This window comes from Nicotiana tabacum, chromosome 10 (genome assembly GCF_000715075.1).
Source record: "Nicotiana tabacum cultivar K326 chromosome 10, ASM71507v2, whole genome shotgun sequence".
Taxonomy (NCBI): Eukaryota; Viridiplantae; Streptophyta; class Magnoliopsida; order Solanales; family Solanaceae; genus Nicotiana; species Nicotiana tabacum.
Genome location: NC_134089.1, coordinates 9,072,160 through 9,087,438, shown reverse-complemented (window position 1 = coordinate 9,087,438; position 15,279 = coordinate 9,072,160). Strand labels below are relative to the sequence as shown.

Here is a 15,279-nt window from a genome sequence, read left to right as displayed (position 1 = left end):
AACGATATTACAATAGGAAAGGACGCCTCAGATTTTTCAAAATTGGGGACTTCGTGCTTAAAAAGGTATTCCAATCTGCAAAGGCTGCTAATTCAGGAAAGCTAAGTCCAACGTGGGAAGGACCGTACAAAATCCGTGACATTGCGGGAAAAGGAGCATACGAGTTGGAGACAATGGACGTCAAAGTTTTACCTTCACATTGGAATGTCGTCCATTTAAAAAGATATTACTTCTGAGAAATTACCCACGGTCAGGTATCACCATGTTAAAATTTCTCTCTTGAATTATTAATGTTTTACTAACGATTTTTGATGCTAGGCAAAAATTCCTAACTCGTGCCAAATGATGAGTCACAACCTGCAAGGCAAAATGGAGTATTCTTAATTTCCCAGCCCAGGGTTACAATTAATCTGAAGGAAATACACACGAGTTAGGCAGTCTTCATCTATAATCGCACCTCCGAGTCCCGTATCTCTTTCTGTTTCAGGAAAAGGGCCAAAGTACAAGAAATAAACAAGTGCTCGAGGCTTCATACTTCACCGCTCAAACCCTTGGGGGACTACATATTATACACAGATATGTGTAGAGAAACAGATACGAATATCGAACAAAAGTCGGCCACAAAGAAACAAGTGTTGAGAAAAAGTTACGAAGTCTTCAGCATTCATGAGAACAACAGAGTCATCTCTCTAACTCATAAACAAAGTCACCTCTCAAACCCTTCTTAATATATAAAGATAGGGTCATGACTATGTACTAAAACAGGTTATGAAGAAAAACCTTGTTTATTCTATGTTATGTACAAATCTGTTACAAGAAAAACAATTACGAGAAATTTGTAGATGTATTGTAATACATGTAATAGTCAAACACTTGTTAAAGTTCATGAATAAAAACTTGTCAAAGTTGTTTCATACAAAACATGTGTATTCTTATTTCTTTCATCGTATTATAACACCATTATGAAGTTGAGACGTCTTCTTCATTAAGTGTCGATAAAATAAAAAGGGCCCTCTTTTATAAGCCTCATGTTGATAATCCATGAGAAGAATCATAAAGCATTTTAAAAGGATAAAAATTCTAAGCTATTCTATAAGCCCTAGATAAATGGGCAAGGATTAAATATACAGAAGTACCAGTAAAAACTTCTTAATATAAAAGACTAAGTACAAACTTAGTCAGCAAAATATTTGTTTTTTACAAATGCCCCATTATGATAACTGGGGACTTCGTCAAAAGATCCCTTAAAGTTGCCAAAGGGATAACACCACCAATTAATAAAAACAAAAACAACAATTTCATTTTCAGCTAGTCACTGAAGGGATTGGAACATCAGAAGTTGCAATTTCATTTTCAGGAGCAATTTTAATTGGGCTTGGAATGTTGAAATCACCGAGGGAAGCAAGAGTCACAGGAGCTTCAGCTTCTATGGACTGTGTCATAGAAGTTTCACCCTCAGGAGCAGGAATTGCAACCCCAATTGCTGCAGTAGCCACTTCTTCATTTAAAAGTTCTTCCGTTCCAGGAGTTTCAAGTGCAGGAGAAGGAGTATCAACATGTTGTTGACTTTTCTCGATAGTGTCTAAGACTTTGGCTATTTCAGATTGCAAATCGAAGCTTTCCTGAGCAGCTTCCATCAAAGCATCACGGCGAGATTTCAGGAAAGCCCAACTTACCTCTATGTTGAAGTTCTCCTCCAGAAGTCCATACTCCCTTTCCCACATAGCAAGATCATTCTTCAATATTTGATGTTCAGCTAAATGGGAATCAACGGAAGCTTCAAGGGAGGCATGAGAACTCTTCAAAGCTCTAATCTCGTCAGAGGAGGTCTGTAAGTCAGCTTGAGCTTGAGTCAAGCTTTGCACTAATTCTCCTGCATACTCTTCTTTCTTGGCTAAAAGTGCCTTAAGCTCCCTGACTTCTTCACTAGCCTTTGATAATTGTTCTGACATTGAGCACTCCAAAAGCTCTTTATCTCTTTTAAATTGGTTTGAAGAAGCCTTGGCAGTTGCTAGTTCAGAAGTCAAACCACGCTTTTGCTGCTCCAGGAGATTTCTACTTTCTTGCAACTCCTCTATGGTCCCCTGAGCATTCTCAAACTGTTCTTTCCAATTAGCTGCTTCAAGCTGGGCTCCCCTGGCTATTTCCTCGGCCTCATGGATGGATTTTTCAGACTCACGGGTTTTTCTTTCCAGAAGGGAAATTCTTCCCATCAATTCGGTAACAATGGGGTTAGCCTACAGAGACAACTCATAGAAATGAGGATTTGTAGATTAAAAACAAAAAACTTGTTGGTAAAGGAAAAATACCTTCAAAGTAGAATGAACTATGTCATTCATCAGAGTCAGGCAGCTGTGGCTCTCCATCTTCTTCTTCTCAATATCACCGATTAGAGGCTCGAGCCAAACATCAGCTCTACCAGTCTTTCTCAAAAGGCTATGGTTGGCAGGAACTTCAAGAGTAACACTTCTCATAGCCATGGTTCTACTGCTAGAACCCGCCTCGGTACGCTGAACGAAGGGAGGAGGAGCCATGGAAGGAGGAGTAGTAGAAAAGGAAAACACAGCAACAGGAGCCATAGGAGTCAAATAAAGGATGGAAGGAGAAGATGAAGAAACCAACACAGGAACGAAAGCAGGTGCAGTTGAAACTGGCAAAGGAATGGAGGAAATAGGAATGAATGAGGAGATAGGAGCTTCATCAAAAACATGGCCGAGCTCGCCACTCTCAAAACCACTATCCAAAAGACGCTGAGTTAATTCATTAGTATCTTTTGGCACGGTGTCCTCGTTAGAATGAATCAAAACAGGCTCGGTGGACGAAGTTTGAGCAGGGGTATCCTCAATTTCATCACTATTAATGACTCGTCTCCTAACTCGTGGCTTGGAAATTAAAGAGGTATCTTCCTCTTCCTCATTCTCAGAACTTTCTCCTATAGCTTTCCTTTTGGGAAGCGAAGCTCGAGCCTTGTTCAAATCAAGTGCAGCATTAGCAGACATGCGAATGGCCATAGCTACTTCAACTGCCATTCCTCTAACACCAAATCCTGATCAAAAGAAGGATACATAATCAACATTGAGAAAAAGGTGCTTGACATGTAAAAAGAAAAAAAAACGTGTAAAAAGAGGCATACCATGTGTTTTCACCTTTCAGCCATGTAAAGAAGAAATTGATTTCCAAGTTCTTTGATCCTTAGGAGCAATCTTCAAAATTGAATCTACCCAACCACGGAAGTCAGGAATAAGTTCCACATCTTCCACTTCTCAGGGAAGGGAATATTTGTTTCACCAAGCAAGTCCACCGTACGTACAACAACGTAACGGGTGTACCATCCACAATCCCTGTCATCTTCAGGGTTTACCAAAACATTTTTGCTTCTTGCAGTTAAGGTAAAAACCCCATGGCGCATTAAATTGGGATGATATAAATGAATAAGGTGAGAAAGGGTGAAGTCGACATTGGCTTTGGCAGATAAGTATCTCAGACAAGCCACTGCTCTCCACACTAGGGGACCGACTTGGGCCAAACAAATTTTAAAGAAACGGCAAAAGTTAATAATGACTGGGTCAACCAGAGGACTAAAACCCAAAGTAAATGGGTAAGTATAAACAAAAGAGTAACCATTTCTAAAGGAAGAAATTCTTTGATTTGGGGAAGGAATTGACATTCGTAGACTATTACTCCAGTTACAATCCCTTCTGATGGTAGGGATTGTAAGCTCGGTTACTAATGAAGGATAAGTGTCATCTTTTTTTAAATTTGCAATTTGTCTTTGAAGAGACGTTCTATCACTCCCAAAAGATAAATCACTAGGAACAATTTCATCGACTAACGGTTCTTGAGAAGAATCAAGGATTTCTTTACCTTTAGAAGAAGGGGTCTTCGGAATAGAACTCCCGATACTAGGAGAAGAAGAAGCAGGACCAGATAAACCATCACGAGCGGACCCTAGGCCCAAGCTTCGAAGCCTACCTCCTCTGCCTCTCCTATGTCTTGTGGGGGCATTGGGGAAGTGATCGAGAATTGAAACTTTTCTAGGGTTAGGGTTTGGAGATGACATTGTTGAAGAAGGATGTACTAAAAGGGAGAGAAAATACAAGTAAGTAATAAATTGCTTGTTGAAGATCTATGAAGAAGAAGGTAAATAAAAGAGGGTTAAAAATGTTTATAATGACAACCGTCAAACTTAGAAGTGCAATGAAGTAAAGCCTATAATAAAGGCAACTATCATTTCGTGAATAGTATGGATGAAGAAGTCTCGAAAAAGGGGGTAGAATTGCATAATCAATTAGAAGGTGACACGTATGTAAAGCATTAAATGGAAGGGACAATTGAAGCGTCAGTATTTGTCATAATATTAATTATGGCAAAAATTCCCTTTTTATGAAGATCCACTTCCCAATTATTTACTTGATAAATAAATGTAAAGTGGGGGGACTATCTGTATTGGGAAAAAATTAAATTTACATTGTAGGTGACGTGGCATGACACGTGGACTGGTCAAACGGTCAAAACACAATAAATAGCCAAGAAGCACGAGCGACAACAGATAAGGGAAAAAGAAAGCAGCATAGGTGCGGACCGTTACTAAAATAGGTACGAGTCTCGTACCTATCCAAGTCATTTAAAGACCAAAGATCAGAAGAAGTTGAAGATACGAATCTGATGACGTAAAAGAGTCTAAATACAGCATTGAATATCAAATACGTTAGAATATTTAATTTAAAAAGAAATGATTGTGTAACGTTTCTTTTAATGTCATTTATTGCTCATAATTGCCTCATTAAGACAAAGACATTACATCTTCTCCTAGAATTAGCTATAAAAGGAGAAGAACTTACCATGTGTAAGGATACGAAATACTATTGGAATCTTACTGAAATACAAAACTATTTACTGCTTTACCATCATTCACAAAAATATTTTATTTTCGTCTCCTGATTATCAGTAACCCGAATTTTAGATGAATTTTACTTAAATACTCCAAATCGTTTAAGTTGTTAAAACAAAATTTTGATACACTAATATATAGTTTAAAAGGGAAAAACGTTACATTAGATAAAGTAAAAAAAATAACGTTTAGATTCCACGCAAAACAAAAAGTACCCTAGGCATTAATAATTGCAAACCTTGAAACTTGTAAAACCTCTAAAGAGTTGCTAGGAAGTTAAAGAAAACTATCAAACAACTTGTTTGGATTGTTATTACATGTTGTTTCATAATGTATCATATTATACTGTTGTATTGTATTTTATTGTTTAATAAATAAATATAATGTATCAATATGATACAACACAATAAGTAACAACTATCAAAACAAGTTGTAAAGCAAAATACTTAATTCAGCATCTTGAGAATAAATTGAAATAGCAACAAAAAGGAAGGTAAAAAGAAGCCAAGGAAAGCACTAAAAAACTTACATTGCAACGTCGTTATGTTTTTTGGGGCAACCTCGTTCTAAAGACTAATAAGAATAAGGTGTGTGTTTCATGTGCTTAAATAGAATAAGTAATGGATTCCAAATACAATAAGGAAAAGGAATTAGAAGTTACTACTTGGACGTACGGAAAGGGTAAAATTTTGTTTTCCTTTCTAATTACTAATTAGGGTTTCCTCTAATCTCATAAATAATAAAACCAGTTATACGTTTGACAGGGTTTGTACCAAAACTTTTAAAGAAGGAAAATACTCATTGCTTTGCTATTTAAATAAGAAAAGGATTCCTTTGCCAGTTGTAGTTTAAATAAGGTAAGGAGTCCTTTGCCAATTAGTTCTTTGTCAAATTTAAGCTTTGAAGTCCAATTCGTGATTTTTTCACACCATTCAATGGAGGGTGCAGATTATGATGAATTGTGGTCTGATTATGTTCCAACAGACATACTCAGATTAATATCATCACGTCTCGTTGCTGGTGATTATTTTGCTTTTCTTGCTGTTTGTAAAAGATGGCGATTCGAGTCCCTATCGTCTCCACTCCCACCTCCGATACATGATTCCCCATCGTCGCCTTGTTTGATGACCTTAAATAAAGAAGCTGGCATTATAGAGTCCTTTCATCCGGTGTACAATGTCATAACTCACTAGATGGATATCCCAAAATTAAAGGGTGCCCGAATTCGTAGCGCAAACGCTAATTGGTTGCTCGTGAGTCATGGCAACCGTGGCATGTTCTTTTTCAATCCCATTAGTAATGACATAATTGAACTCCCTGATCTACTAGAGGATGTGGAGAATCATTTCCCGTCTTGGACATTTTCGTGTTCCCCGGACTCCTCCTCATCGGATTGTTTTGTCATTGGTTTTGAAAATTTTGGCTCTCCGCCAGCGATATACATCATCAAAGTTGGAGAGAGTAGTTGGACGTATCATGACTTTTATAATGAAGATGGAAATAAGCAAGGATCATTCATGTTATCTGGGTGCCATAATCCGGTGTTTTTCAAAAATAATATTGTTTGGATATTTGGTGATAAAGGAAATTTGGGAATACTAAATATCAAGGAAAACTCAGCTGTAGAGACACCTATCTGGGAATTTTATGGGAAATACTTGCCACGTCGAAAAAGAAGCTCAATTCGACAGTCTTACTTGGTAGAAGATGTAGATAATGGAGGAATATTAGTTGTATTGCTAACTTACGAAGAAAGAAAAGTAGAGGTTTGGAGGTACAAGTGCGACATAAGTAAAAGGATTTTGGAGAGGGAAAAAATAGCAAGTTTGGATAATAAAACACTATTTGTGAGCTTTGGAGCTTCTTGCTTGAAACCTTGCGTTGCACGAGGGTTAGGAAATAAGATATATTTTCCAATGTTTCATGGCAACAATAAGGGCGTTTTCTATTGTTTGGCCACTCACAAATATTACTCTTTGGATTACTCAATCAACGCAGCTTTCGCAAGTTCAAATTGTTACAACTTGATCCAACCAAAATCCTGCATCTGGATTGATCCCTCCTCATGATTAAAGTAAATTGGTGTTTATTTTTCATTAGTTAGAAATGTGATATGGGTACAGGATAGGAGACGAACTCCTTGCTTTGCTTTTTTATTTTATTTATTTTACGCATTTGTTTGTGATTATATTTTTTAATATTTACTAACCTAACTCTGCTCCAAAGTAATTCATTAATTTTTGGGATAAAGATAGAGCACACACTCAAGGACATGACACAGGAAAAAAACGATATTCCTAGGTAATTCCTACTAAAAGAGCTCAAAAGCTGGCATTTGCCTGTTTTTAGAGCCTCTAACAGATTAACAAGTGTATTTTACTAATTTGTCTACTCGAGAAGAGGATTTATCGGAAACAACTTATTCCGCAGGGAGGGGTAAGTACAAAGAGAATTGGGGATGAGGAGTATATAGACTTTGCCTAAAGGGCATCTTTGTCCACTATTCCCCCGCCATGCATGGGATTCGAGGAAGGGTCAGACCACAAGGGTCTATTATACGCAACCTTATTACGCATTTCTGTAAGAGACTGTTTCGACGGCTTGAACTCGTGAACTCCTAGTCACATGAGCAACTTTACCGGTTACGCCAAATCTCTCATTCTACCAATTACGTCAAAGTTCCCAAAATACCACCAAGAACCTCCACCAAAAGAATAAAGTAAGAATGTCAAATCATGTTAGGTATAAGTAATTCAGCTAAAAATACCACACTACACAATATTTAATTCCTTTTACATTAAATTCCTTCCGGAACAAGTGAGGTAAAGTTTCATGCAAATTTTGACAAAATGGAGTTCCATAATATCCAAATTTTGTTATGGTAAAGATAATATTTACGCCAATTCTTTCAGGACATGCAAGTAGTGCATTTGCGTTTCTTGATTCCTGCTACTTCCCTAATAGCTTATTTCATCACTTATCCAAAATTTTGTGAATTTCCATAGTGAAAATTCGAAAAGAGTTCAGGATGGTGAATGAAGACCCATTTTGACAGTTAAAAGTGAGCTACTGATGAATTCATGAAGATGATGTGGACATTAGCACACGAAAAATTAAAAATCGTCCTGGATTCCTTTTTATGGCCCTGAAACCCCAAACGAGGAACGGTCATTACAAAGTGATGGCAATTGTTCATCAGGTCGTTTCTGGTTATATAATGCTCTTTTAAGGAGCTTTACCCCTCAATATGAGACTTTGCTTTGCAAATTCGAATTTAGTCGGGCCTCAATGGGGTGCCGGACATCGGATCGGAAACCAAAAAAAAGGTTCTCAAGTTACTTAATATACTAGTATTAGAATTAATATGTTACGACATTCAAAATTAAGGCACTCAACTCTTATTAACAAGGTTAGATGGTTCAATTCTTTCACATGATATCATAGCTGACGGCGTTTGATACGTCCGTATTCATGTTCATGTACCCAAAATCAAAGTTCAGAGGGTGTGATATTAAATTAAATTCTACATCAGGCATTCATTTAAGAACGTCCAAATAGATTCATAAGAGTTTTAAACGATTTCCATTGGATGCTCAAAATATTTTACAAAGTGCCCAACAGCAGTTAAATAACTTCTCTTTGGTAAAGGATTTGGGCACATGAAGAATGTCAATGTAGACTATGTATGAGTATTATTATCCTCATTGGAAGCACATTGAGTATGAACAAGATTTGACTATTACAATACACTAGTTGAAAGAATAAAAGGGCATCCCGGTGCATTAAGCTCCCACTATGTGCAGGATCTGGGGAAGGGCCGGATCACAAAGATCTATTGTACGCATCCTTACCTTACATTTCTGCAAGAGGCTGATTTCATAGCTCGAACCCGTGACTTATGGTAGCAACTTTAAGATTCCTCAACCATGCTAGTATTTGACCTAAGGACTAATTTTATCAAACTTCTTCCCATTGCTCTTAACACCAGTAACAGTCGCTACAAGTTCGTCTGTCTTCCCGTTAATCTTGGTTTTAGTGACAACAGGGATGGTTTCGCTTTCCCTCCTGTTGCTCTTCGCAGAAACTTGATAGTTTCTTTCTCTAAAGTTTTTTGAGATGTGCCCCTCCTTGCCACAATTATACCACTACTTCTTTGTCAACCCCTTTTCCGTGCTCCAACTCTCTTCTCATGATTATCATTTCGGCAGCGATTGCAACAATCTTCTTCCACTCTTAGATGATGCATTAACATGTCGAGAGACAGAACATTTTCATGCACTAACATTGCATGACAGTACTTCCAAGAGGGGGAAAGTTTTGCGATAATAGCACTAATATGGAAGTTCTCATTTATCCAGATTCCTGATGCCATGAGAGAACCGGCAATATTGTGAACCTGCTCAAGAATCGCTATGCCATCAACCATTTTGAACTGCAAATATTTGTTAACTTCGGAACTCTTCAATTCGTTCCAAATTCCTCATCATAAGTTGATCAAAGCTCTTCTCACAGTTCTTTGGCACTGTAAATCTTCTTTGAGTATTCTTCAAAAATCTTGTCGGATAGAGAGTTCAATATGTTCTAAGAGCAAAGGTAGTCATTATCAACCCATTTCTGTTAGTTTTCAAGAATGTTCGGGTAAGGCTCACTGAGCACATATGCAATATTCAATTACTTTAGGAAAACTTTTATCTGATGCTTCCAGCAATAATAATTTTTTCCATCAAGACGAATAGTAAGTCTTAACAGGAACAAGGCTTTGGGCAGGGGAAGTTGTAACGAGAACTCAGTTGTATTTGTCCCTGAGGGCGCAATTCGAAATACCAGTTTCCTATGTTGCACGAACTCTTCAAAATGCCCGTAAGGCTGGAATAACTAGATAAGTTAAGATAACTGATCAGCTAGCTGATAATGTCTATGTTTGCGCTGACGATGCACTAATAGTATCAGATTACGTTCGCCACTTTCGAATTCAACTTGGCCAGCCAACAATTGTAAAATCAGCTGCAAACTTTGTTAGTTCGTTACCCTATAATAATAAGGCTAAGCGTCAAACACGAAGGATTGTGTTAGATCCAGTTTAATGATGCAAATAATATACATGTGCAGGAAATCAATTACAAGAAGTCAAGAAGATACCACAAGACTGCTGGAGTCAATCCTGATGAACAAGGGAAGAAATCAATCAGCAAAGATTACCATACAATCAGCAAATCTGGACAACTAAGGAAATGACTCGCAAATTTGGAAGGAATTCAATCAGTCAATCAATCAGCAAAGAGTAACGACTAGCTGCGATGGAGAGAATCAAGCAAGCCTAAATTTAAGGCACAAATCAAGGCCAGCATCCCGGGGGATCGAAAGTTATGAGAAAATTGGTACGCGACTAATTTTGGAAGAACCAACAATCAAGGAGCAAGTCCTCATTCATACTTCTGCTGAAGGAAGGAAATCAAGGAGAAGCAACGGCTAGCTATCTTATTCTTGGAAAGAATCAATTTCTTTCCAAGGATCAGATCTCTTGGATTGTCAAGCCTCGACTATCCATCAAAGTATTTATACCGCCTTAAACCCTAGTATGACATACTTTGATCGAACCAAAAATCACTCTCTTTATTCTACTGCAAACAAACATTGTAGTTCACTAAGATCTGCTGTGTAACAAGTCAGGGAAGAAAAGAGAGCATAACACTGGTGGGACATTGTATCAAAAACGAGTGCTAGAGAAACTGTGTGCAAATTCACTACAACTGTACTCGGAGAAATACATTTACTAAAAGAGAACTCCCTTGCAACCGAAGGGGACTAGACTAGGATTCACATTGAATCCGAACCAGTATAAAATCTTGGTGTCTTTAATTCCTGCATTTACTTTCTGCAATTTACTTCCGGTTACTATATCTGTTGAATTATTATATATAGTCGACTACTCAATAAATTAGTCAACTAAAAAGCGATTACGTTTAAATATTTACAATTCACCCCCCCATCTTGTACTTTCAGATTGTTGGTGGATGGGACAAATATGATGGGGGTAACATATATGGGATTCCTGTTGGGGGCACAGTATTAGAGCCGCAACGTTTTGCTATTGAAGGGGTGGAATGAAGAGATACAATGGGTTGTAAGGCATGCAGCAGGCAAGCAACAAATATCCATAATATATAGAATCCTTCTAATGTGCAATGTGTACTACATTTGGCAAGAAAGAAACTAGAGAATATTTCGTGGAAAACAAAGAAGCTGCGAGGAGATGACTAGAATGATAGTTCAAGAGGTGCACTGTCGAGGAATTTTGAAATCTAAACTAGTTAGGAAATTACAGGATTTCAAGTTTTACCATTAGATTGTTATAGCAAAGTAGGCTTGTAGTAATGAGGACACTAGATTTGGGGCTGCATGTCAAAATCTAAGTGAGTATTTGATAGGGTTGTTACTATACTTGTATATTTTCCCTAGTAATAATAAAATTTAATTACTAAAAAAAAGTTGACATTGGAAGAAAAATAAATCTCTAAGAAGCGGACTGGACTTTACAGTAGGATAAGAATAGCAAACCAGCGATGGTTTAATAACAAAGAGATTAATAATCCTCTAAAACCTATAATCTCCAATATGATACCAATAATTCTCTTATATAATGGCATTAGTAATCAACTATTTGTATATATAAAAACAAAGTTTATTTTTACCCTATTTGTACAGTGTAATTGTTCGATGAAGTGGATTCAATTGAACTCCCTTCAACACACTTAGCTTCGCCACTGCTCCACGTCTATGGGATAACTTTGCTTGCAGATACATGATTTAAACTTGATGGTTCAAATTCTTTGAGAGGTTTAGGAGTCCATCACTCAAATGGTCACTCAGTTATCCCAAATTATCTCCTAAACTTGATGGTCGAAAATATTAAAAAGTTTTTAAAAAATAAAAAGAAGATAAATGTTTATAATTTAGAGGGTAAAATAGGTGACAATCCAAAATTTGAAAAATCTAATTGAGTGACCTTATGAGTGCAATAGGCATAGTTCAGTGACTTTGTTATTACAAACGAAAGAAAAGTGACTTTAAGAGATAATTTGGATAGTTGAGTGACAATTTGAGTAATGGATTCGAGGTTTAGCCTAAGTACATTGTACTGTTGAAATTATGAATTCAGAATTTAATATCAATTGAAAATTTAGTGGTATTTTGGGCAACTGGGGTTAAATCATCAATGTTAAACCTACTGAATATGTCTAAATTAAATTCCACCATAGCTTTTGTTTTGATTAAGAAATTGTTGTATCCGTCTCGAATTTTTCCGTCGATTTTGGTCAAAGTACCCAAAATCAATTGACGAAATTTAGTATGGATCTCATACCCACACTCATGTGTCAACACGGGTGCGACACCACAAAATGAAGAGTCTGAGCAACTAATTAGGACATCATAGATCTACAAAATAAAAACAAACAAAAAAAATAATAGCTGATTTTACACTAACGTTACAAATAACCCGACAATTATTCGATTTACTTTCATTGAAAATGCCCATTAGAAAATGAACCATCTGCTTCTTGTTGTTGAGGCGATGGGTTGTCTGCTGGAAATTGTTCTTCAGCTACAAAATCTGTATTATTTAAATGGCGGAAAAAAAACCCGTACCTCGTATAAAATTTAGAAATTTTTACTTCCTATAGCAAAGGTTAACACCTTATTTATTTTAAATAAATATCATTTAAAAAAATTATATTCTATAGATACCTTTTACTGTTTATAACAAAATATCTAATTTTGGTACCTCCTACCCTAAGCCACTAAATACGCTATTTAGTTACACTATTTTCTTTCTCTCTCTAATTTGACACATGTACTTTTCTCTTCCTGTCACGACCTCAATCCCGATCGTGATGGCGCCCAACACGATGCTAGGCAAGCCCGACCAATTACCACTCACAATCCCTTCTTATTAGAATTCATTACCAATTTTCAGAAATAGATACCAATTTAATATCAAACAAACATCCCGGCAAGGGAACAATGGTGAAAATAACATATGAAGCGCAATAAACCACAACGGAGTCATAACAATTATAATACAAGACTCACGGGCATGCTTGACACCAACGTATAGATACTCGTCACCATGCCTATATGTCGTACTCCACAATTAACATGTAACAAATAAAACACAACTCCTAATCCCTCAAGCTAAGGTTAGACCAAACACTTACCTCGCTTTGCAACCAATTCAAAATTTCAACAAGCCTTTGTCTCGCGAATTCATGCCCGAAATTCTCAAATCTAGTCATAAACAATTCGATTTAGTTAATAAAAATTATAGGAATTAATTCCATATGAAATTCTACATTTTCCATTAAAAATCCGAAATTGCACTAAAAATTCACTCGTGGGGCACACGTCTCGAAACCTAACAAAAATTATGGAATATGAAAACTCATCCAACTACGAGTCCAATCATACCAATTTTACTAAAATCCGACATAAACTCGACCCTCAAATCTTCAAATTAAACCAAGAGGGTTTTTCAAAATTTTCCCAACTAAAATCACCAATTAAATGCCAAAACTAGTAATAGATTCGGGTAGTCTAACCAAAATTAAGTTAAGAACACTTACCCCGTTGTTTTCTCCGAAAATCTCCCGAAAATCGCATCTCCCCAAGCTCCAATTTGATAAAAATGGAAAATGGGATTCCCATTTTCAAAACTTAAGAATCTTCTAGAAAATGTCGGGGGCACTGTTCACGCGTTCGGTACTGTTCACGCATTCGGTACTGTTCACGCGGTACTTTTCACGGGCACTGTTCATGGGCACTGTTCATGGTGCTGTAAAAAAAAGACAGCAGCTTCCCAAAGAGAATTTCAGCAGCTTTTTCTACCCGTTGACCTTCCGAAATCTACCCGAGGCCCTCGGGACTTCAACAAAATACACCAACAAGTGCTAAACATGATACAGACTTAGTCGAAACCTCAAATCGCATCAAATAATACTAAAACCCTGAATCACACCCCAATTCAAGCCTAATGAAACTAAGAATGTCCAACTTCTATATTCGATACAAAAACCTATCAAATCAAGTTCGATTGACTTCAAATTTTGCACACCAGTCATAAATGACATAACAAAGCTATAAAAATTTTCAAAACTGGATTCCGACCCCGATATCAAAAGGTCAAATCTCCGGTCAAACTTAAGAAATCTTTAACCTTAGATTTCTAGATTCCGTTAAATGGCGATAATTTGATCTAGTGACCTCCAAATTCAATTTCGGGCATATGACCAAGTCCCAAATCACGATACGGAATTACCGGAATGGTCAAAACTTTTATCCGGGTTTGTTTGCCCAAAATGTTGACCGAAGTCAATTCAGCTGAGTTTTAAAGCTCTAGTTCACAATTTCATCCATTTTTCACATAAGAACTTTCCGGAAAATTATACGGATTGCGCACGCAAGTCGAGGATTTATTGATAGCGATTTTCAAGGTCTTAAAATACCGAGATATTATTTAATTTAAAGATGACATTTTGGGTTATCACATTTCCAAATAATACCGGATTCATTGACAGACCACCGCCTCTCTAGGCTAGGATTTGGGAACCTCCTCCTCTCCGGCGAAATCCAGTTGTATGGTTTTCTCTCTCTCTCTCTCCCCCCCTCTCTCTCTATTCCTTTCATCTCCTAGATTTTCTGTCAGATTTGAACTTGGTTATCTCAATTCCAAATTCAAAAATGGGGAAAAACGATTTCTTAACCCCAAAGGCAATTGCGAATCGAATCAAAGCTAAGGGCTTACAAACGCTACGATGGTACTGCCCTCTTCATCCTATGATTGTATTTTCCGTCATCCTTTGAAAATACACGAATCAAAGCTAAGGGCTTACAAAAGCTACGATGGGTTTTTGCTCGACGGCGGATTCCCCGAAAATTAGGGTTTGTTCTTGAACAAAGATGACGGATTTTGGGGCTGAGCAATTTGATTTTCTGTTAATATATTTTAATGTATTTTCAACATATCACGCTGTATTTTCATGTATTTCATTGTATTCATTGTCTTTTTTTCATTGTAATTCAATGTATCTCGTTGTATTCCATGTATTTCATTGTATTCATTGTCTTTTTTTCTCATTGTATTTCAATGTATCCCGTTGTATTCTATGTATTTCATTGTATTCATTGTCTCTCTATATGCCATGAATGTATTCATATGTTTTTTTAATTAATATAATTTATGTATTCAGATGTATTATATAATCTTTCTGAAGATTGCTATGTTTTTGGAGTATTTTTCGGTTGAGACTTTTTTATAACTAAAAAATTTAAAATTTGTATGTTATAATTGAGTTTGTTGGGTTATATTAGGAGTCTATTATGTTAATTGATTC

The 15,279-nt window shown here is 36.7% G+C and overlaps 1 protein-coding gene and 1 pseudogene across 1 annotated transcript; one reads left to right on the top strand and one right to left on the bottom strand.

The window, feature by feature from the left end:
• Positions 1–6,084: 6,084 nt before the first annotated feature.
• Positions 6,085–6,960, top strand: LOC142164980 (F-box protein At4g00893-like). Its single transcript, XM_075223640.1, has one exon. The coding sequence runs from the start codon at positions 6,085–6,087 to the stop codon at positions 6,958–6,960; it is 876 nt and encodes a 291-aa protein (XP_075079741.1).
• Positions 6,961–8,832: 1,872 nt separating this feature from the next.
• Positions 8,833–15,279, bottom strand: part of LOC142164979 (uncharacterized) — a 54,387-nt pseudogene continuing 47,940 nt past the window's right edge.

What these genes read in the sequence shown, in the direction of transcription:
- LOC142164980 (XM_075223640.1), top strand. Translation starts at nt 6,085, where the DNA reads ATGGATATCCCAAAATTAAAGGGTGCCCGAATTCGTAGCGCAAACGCT.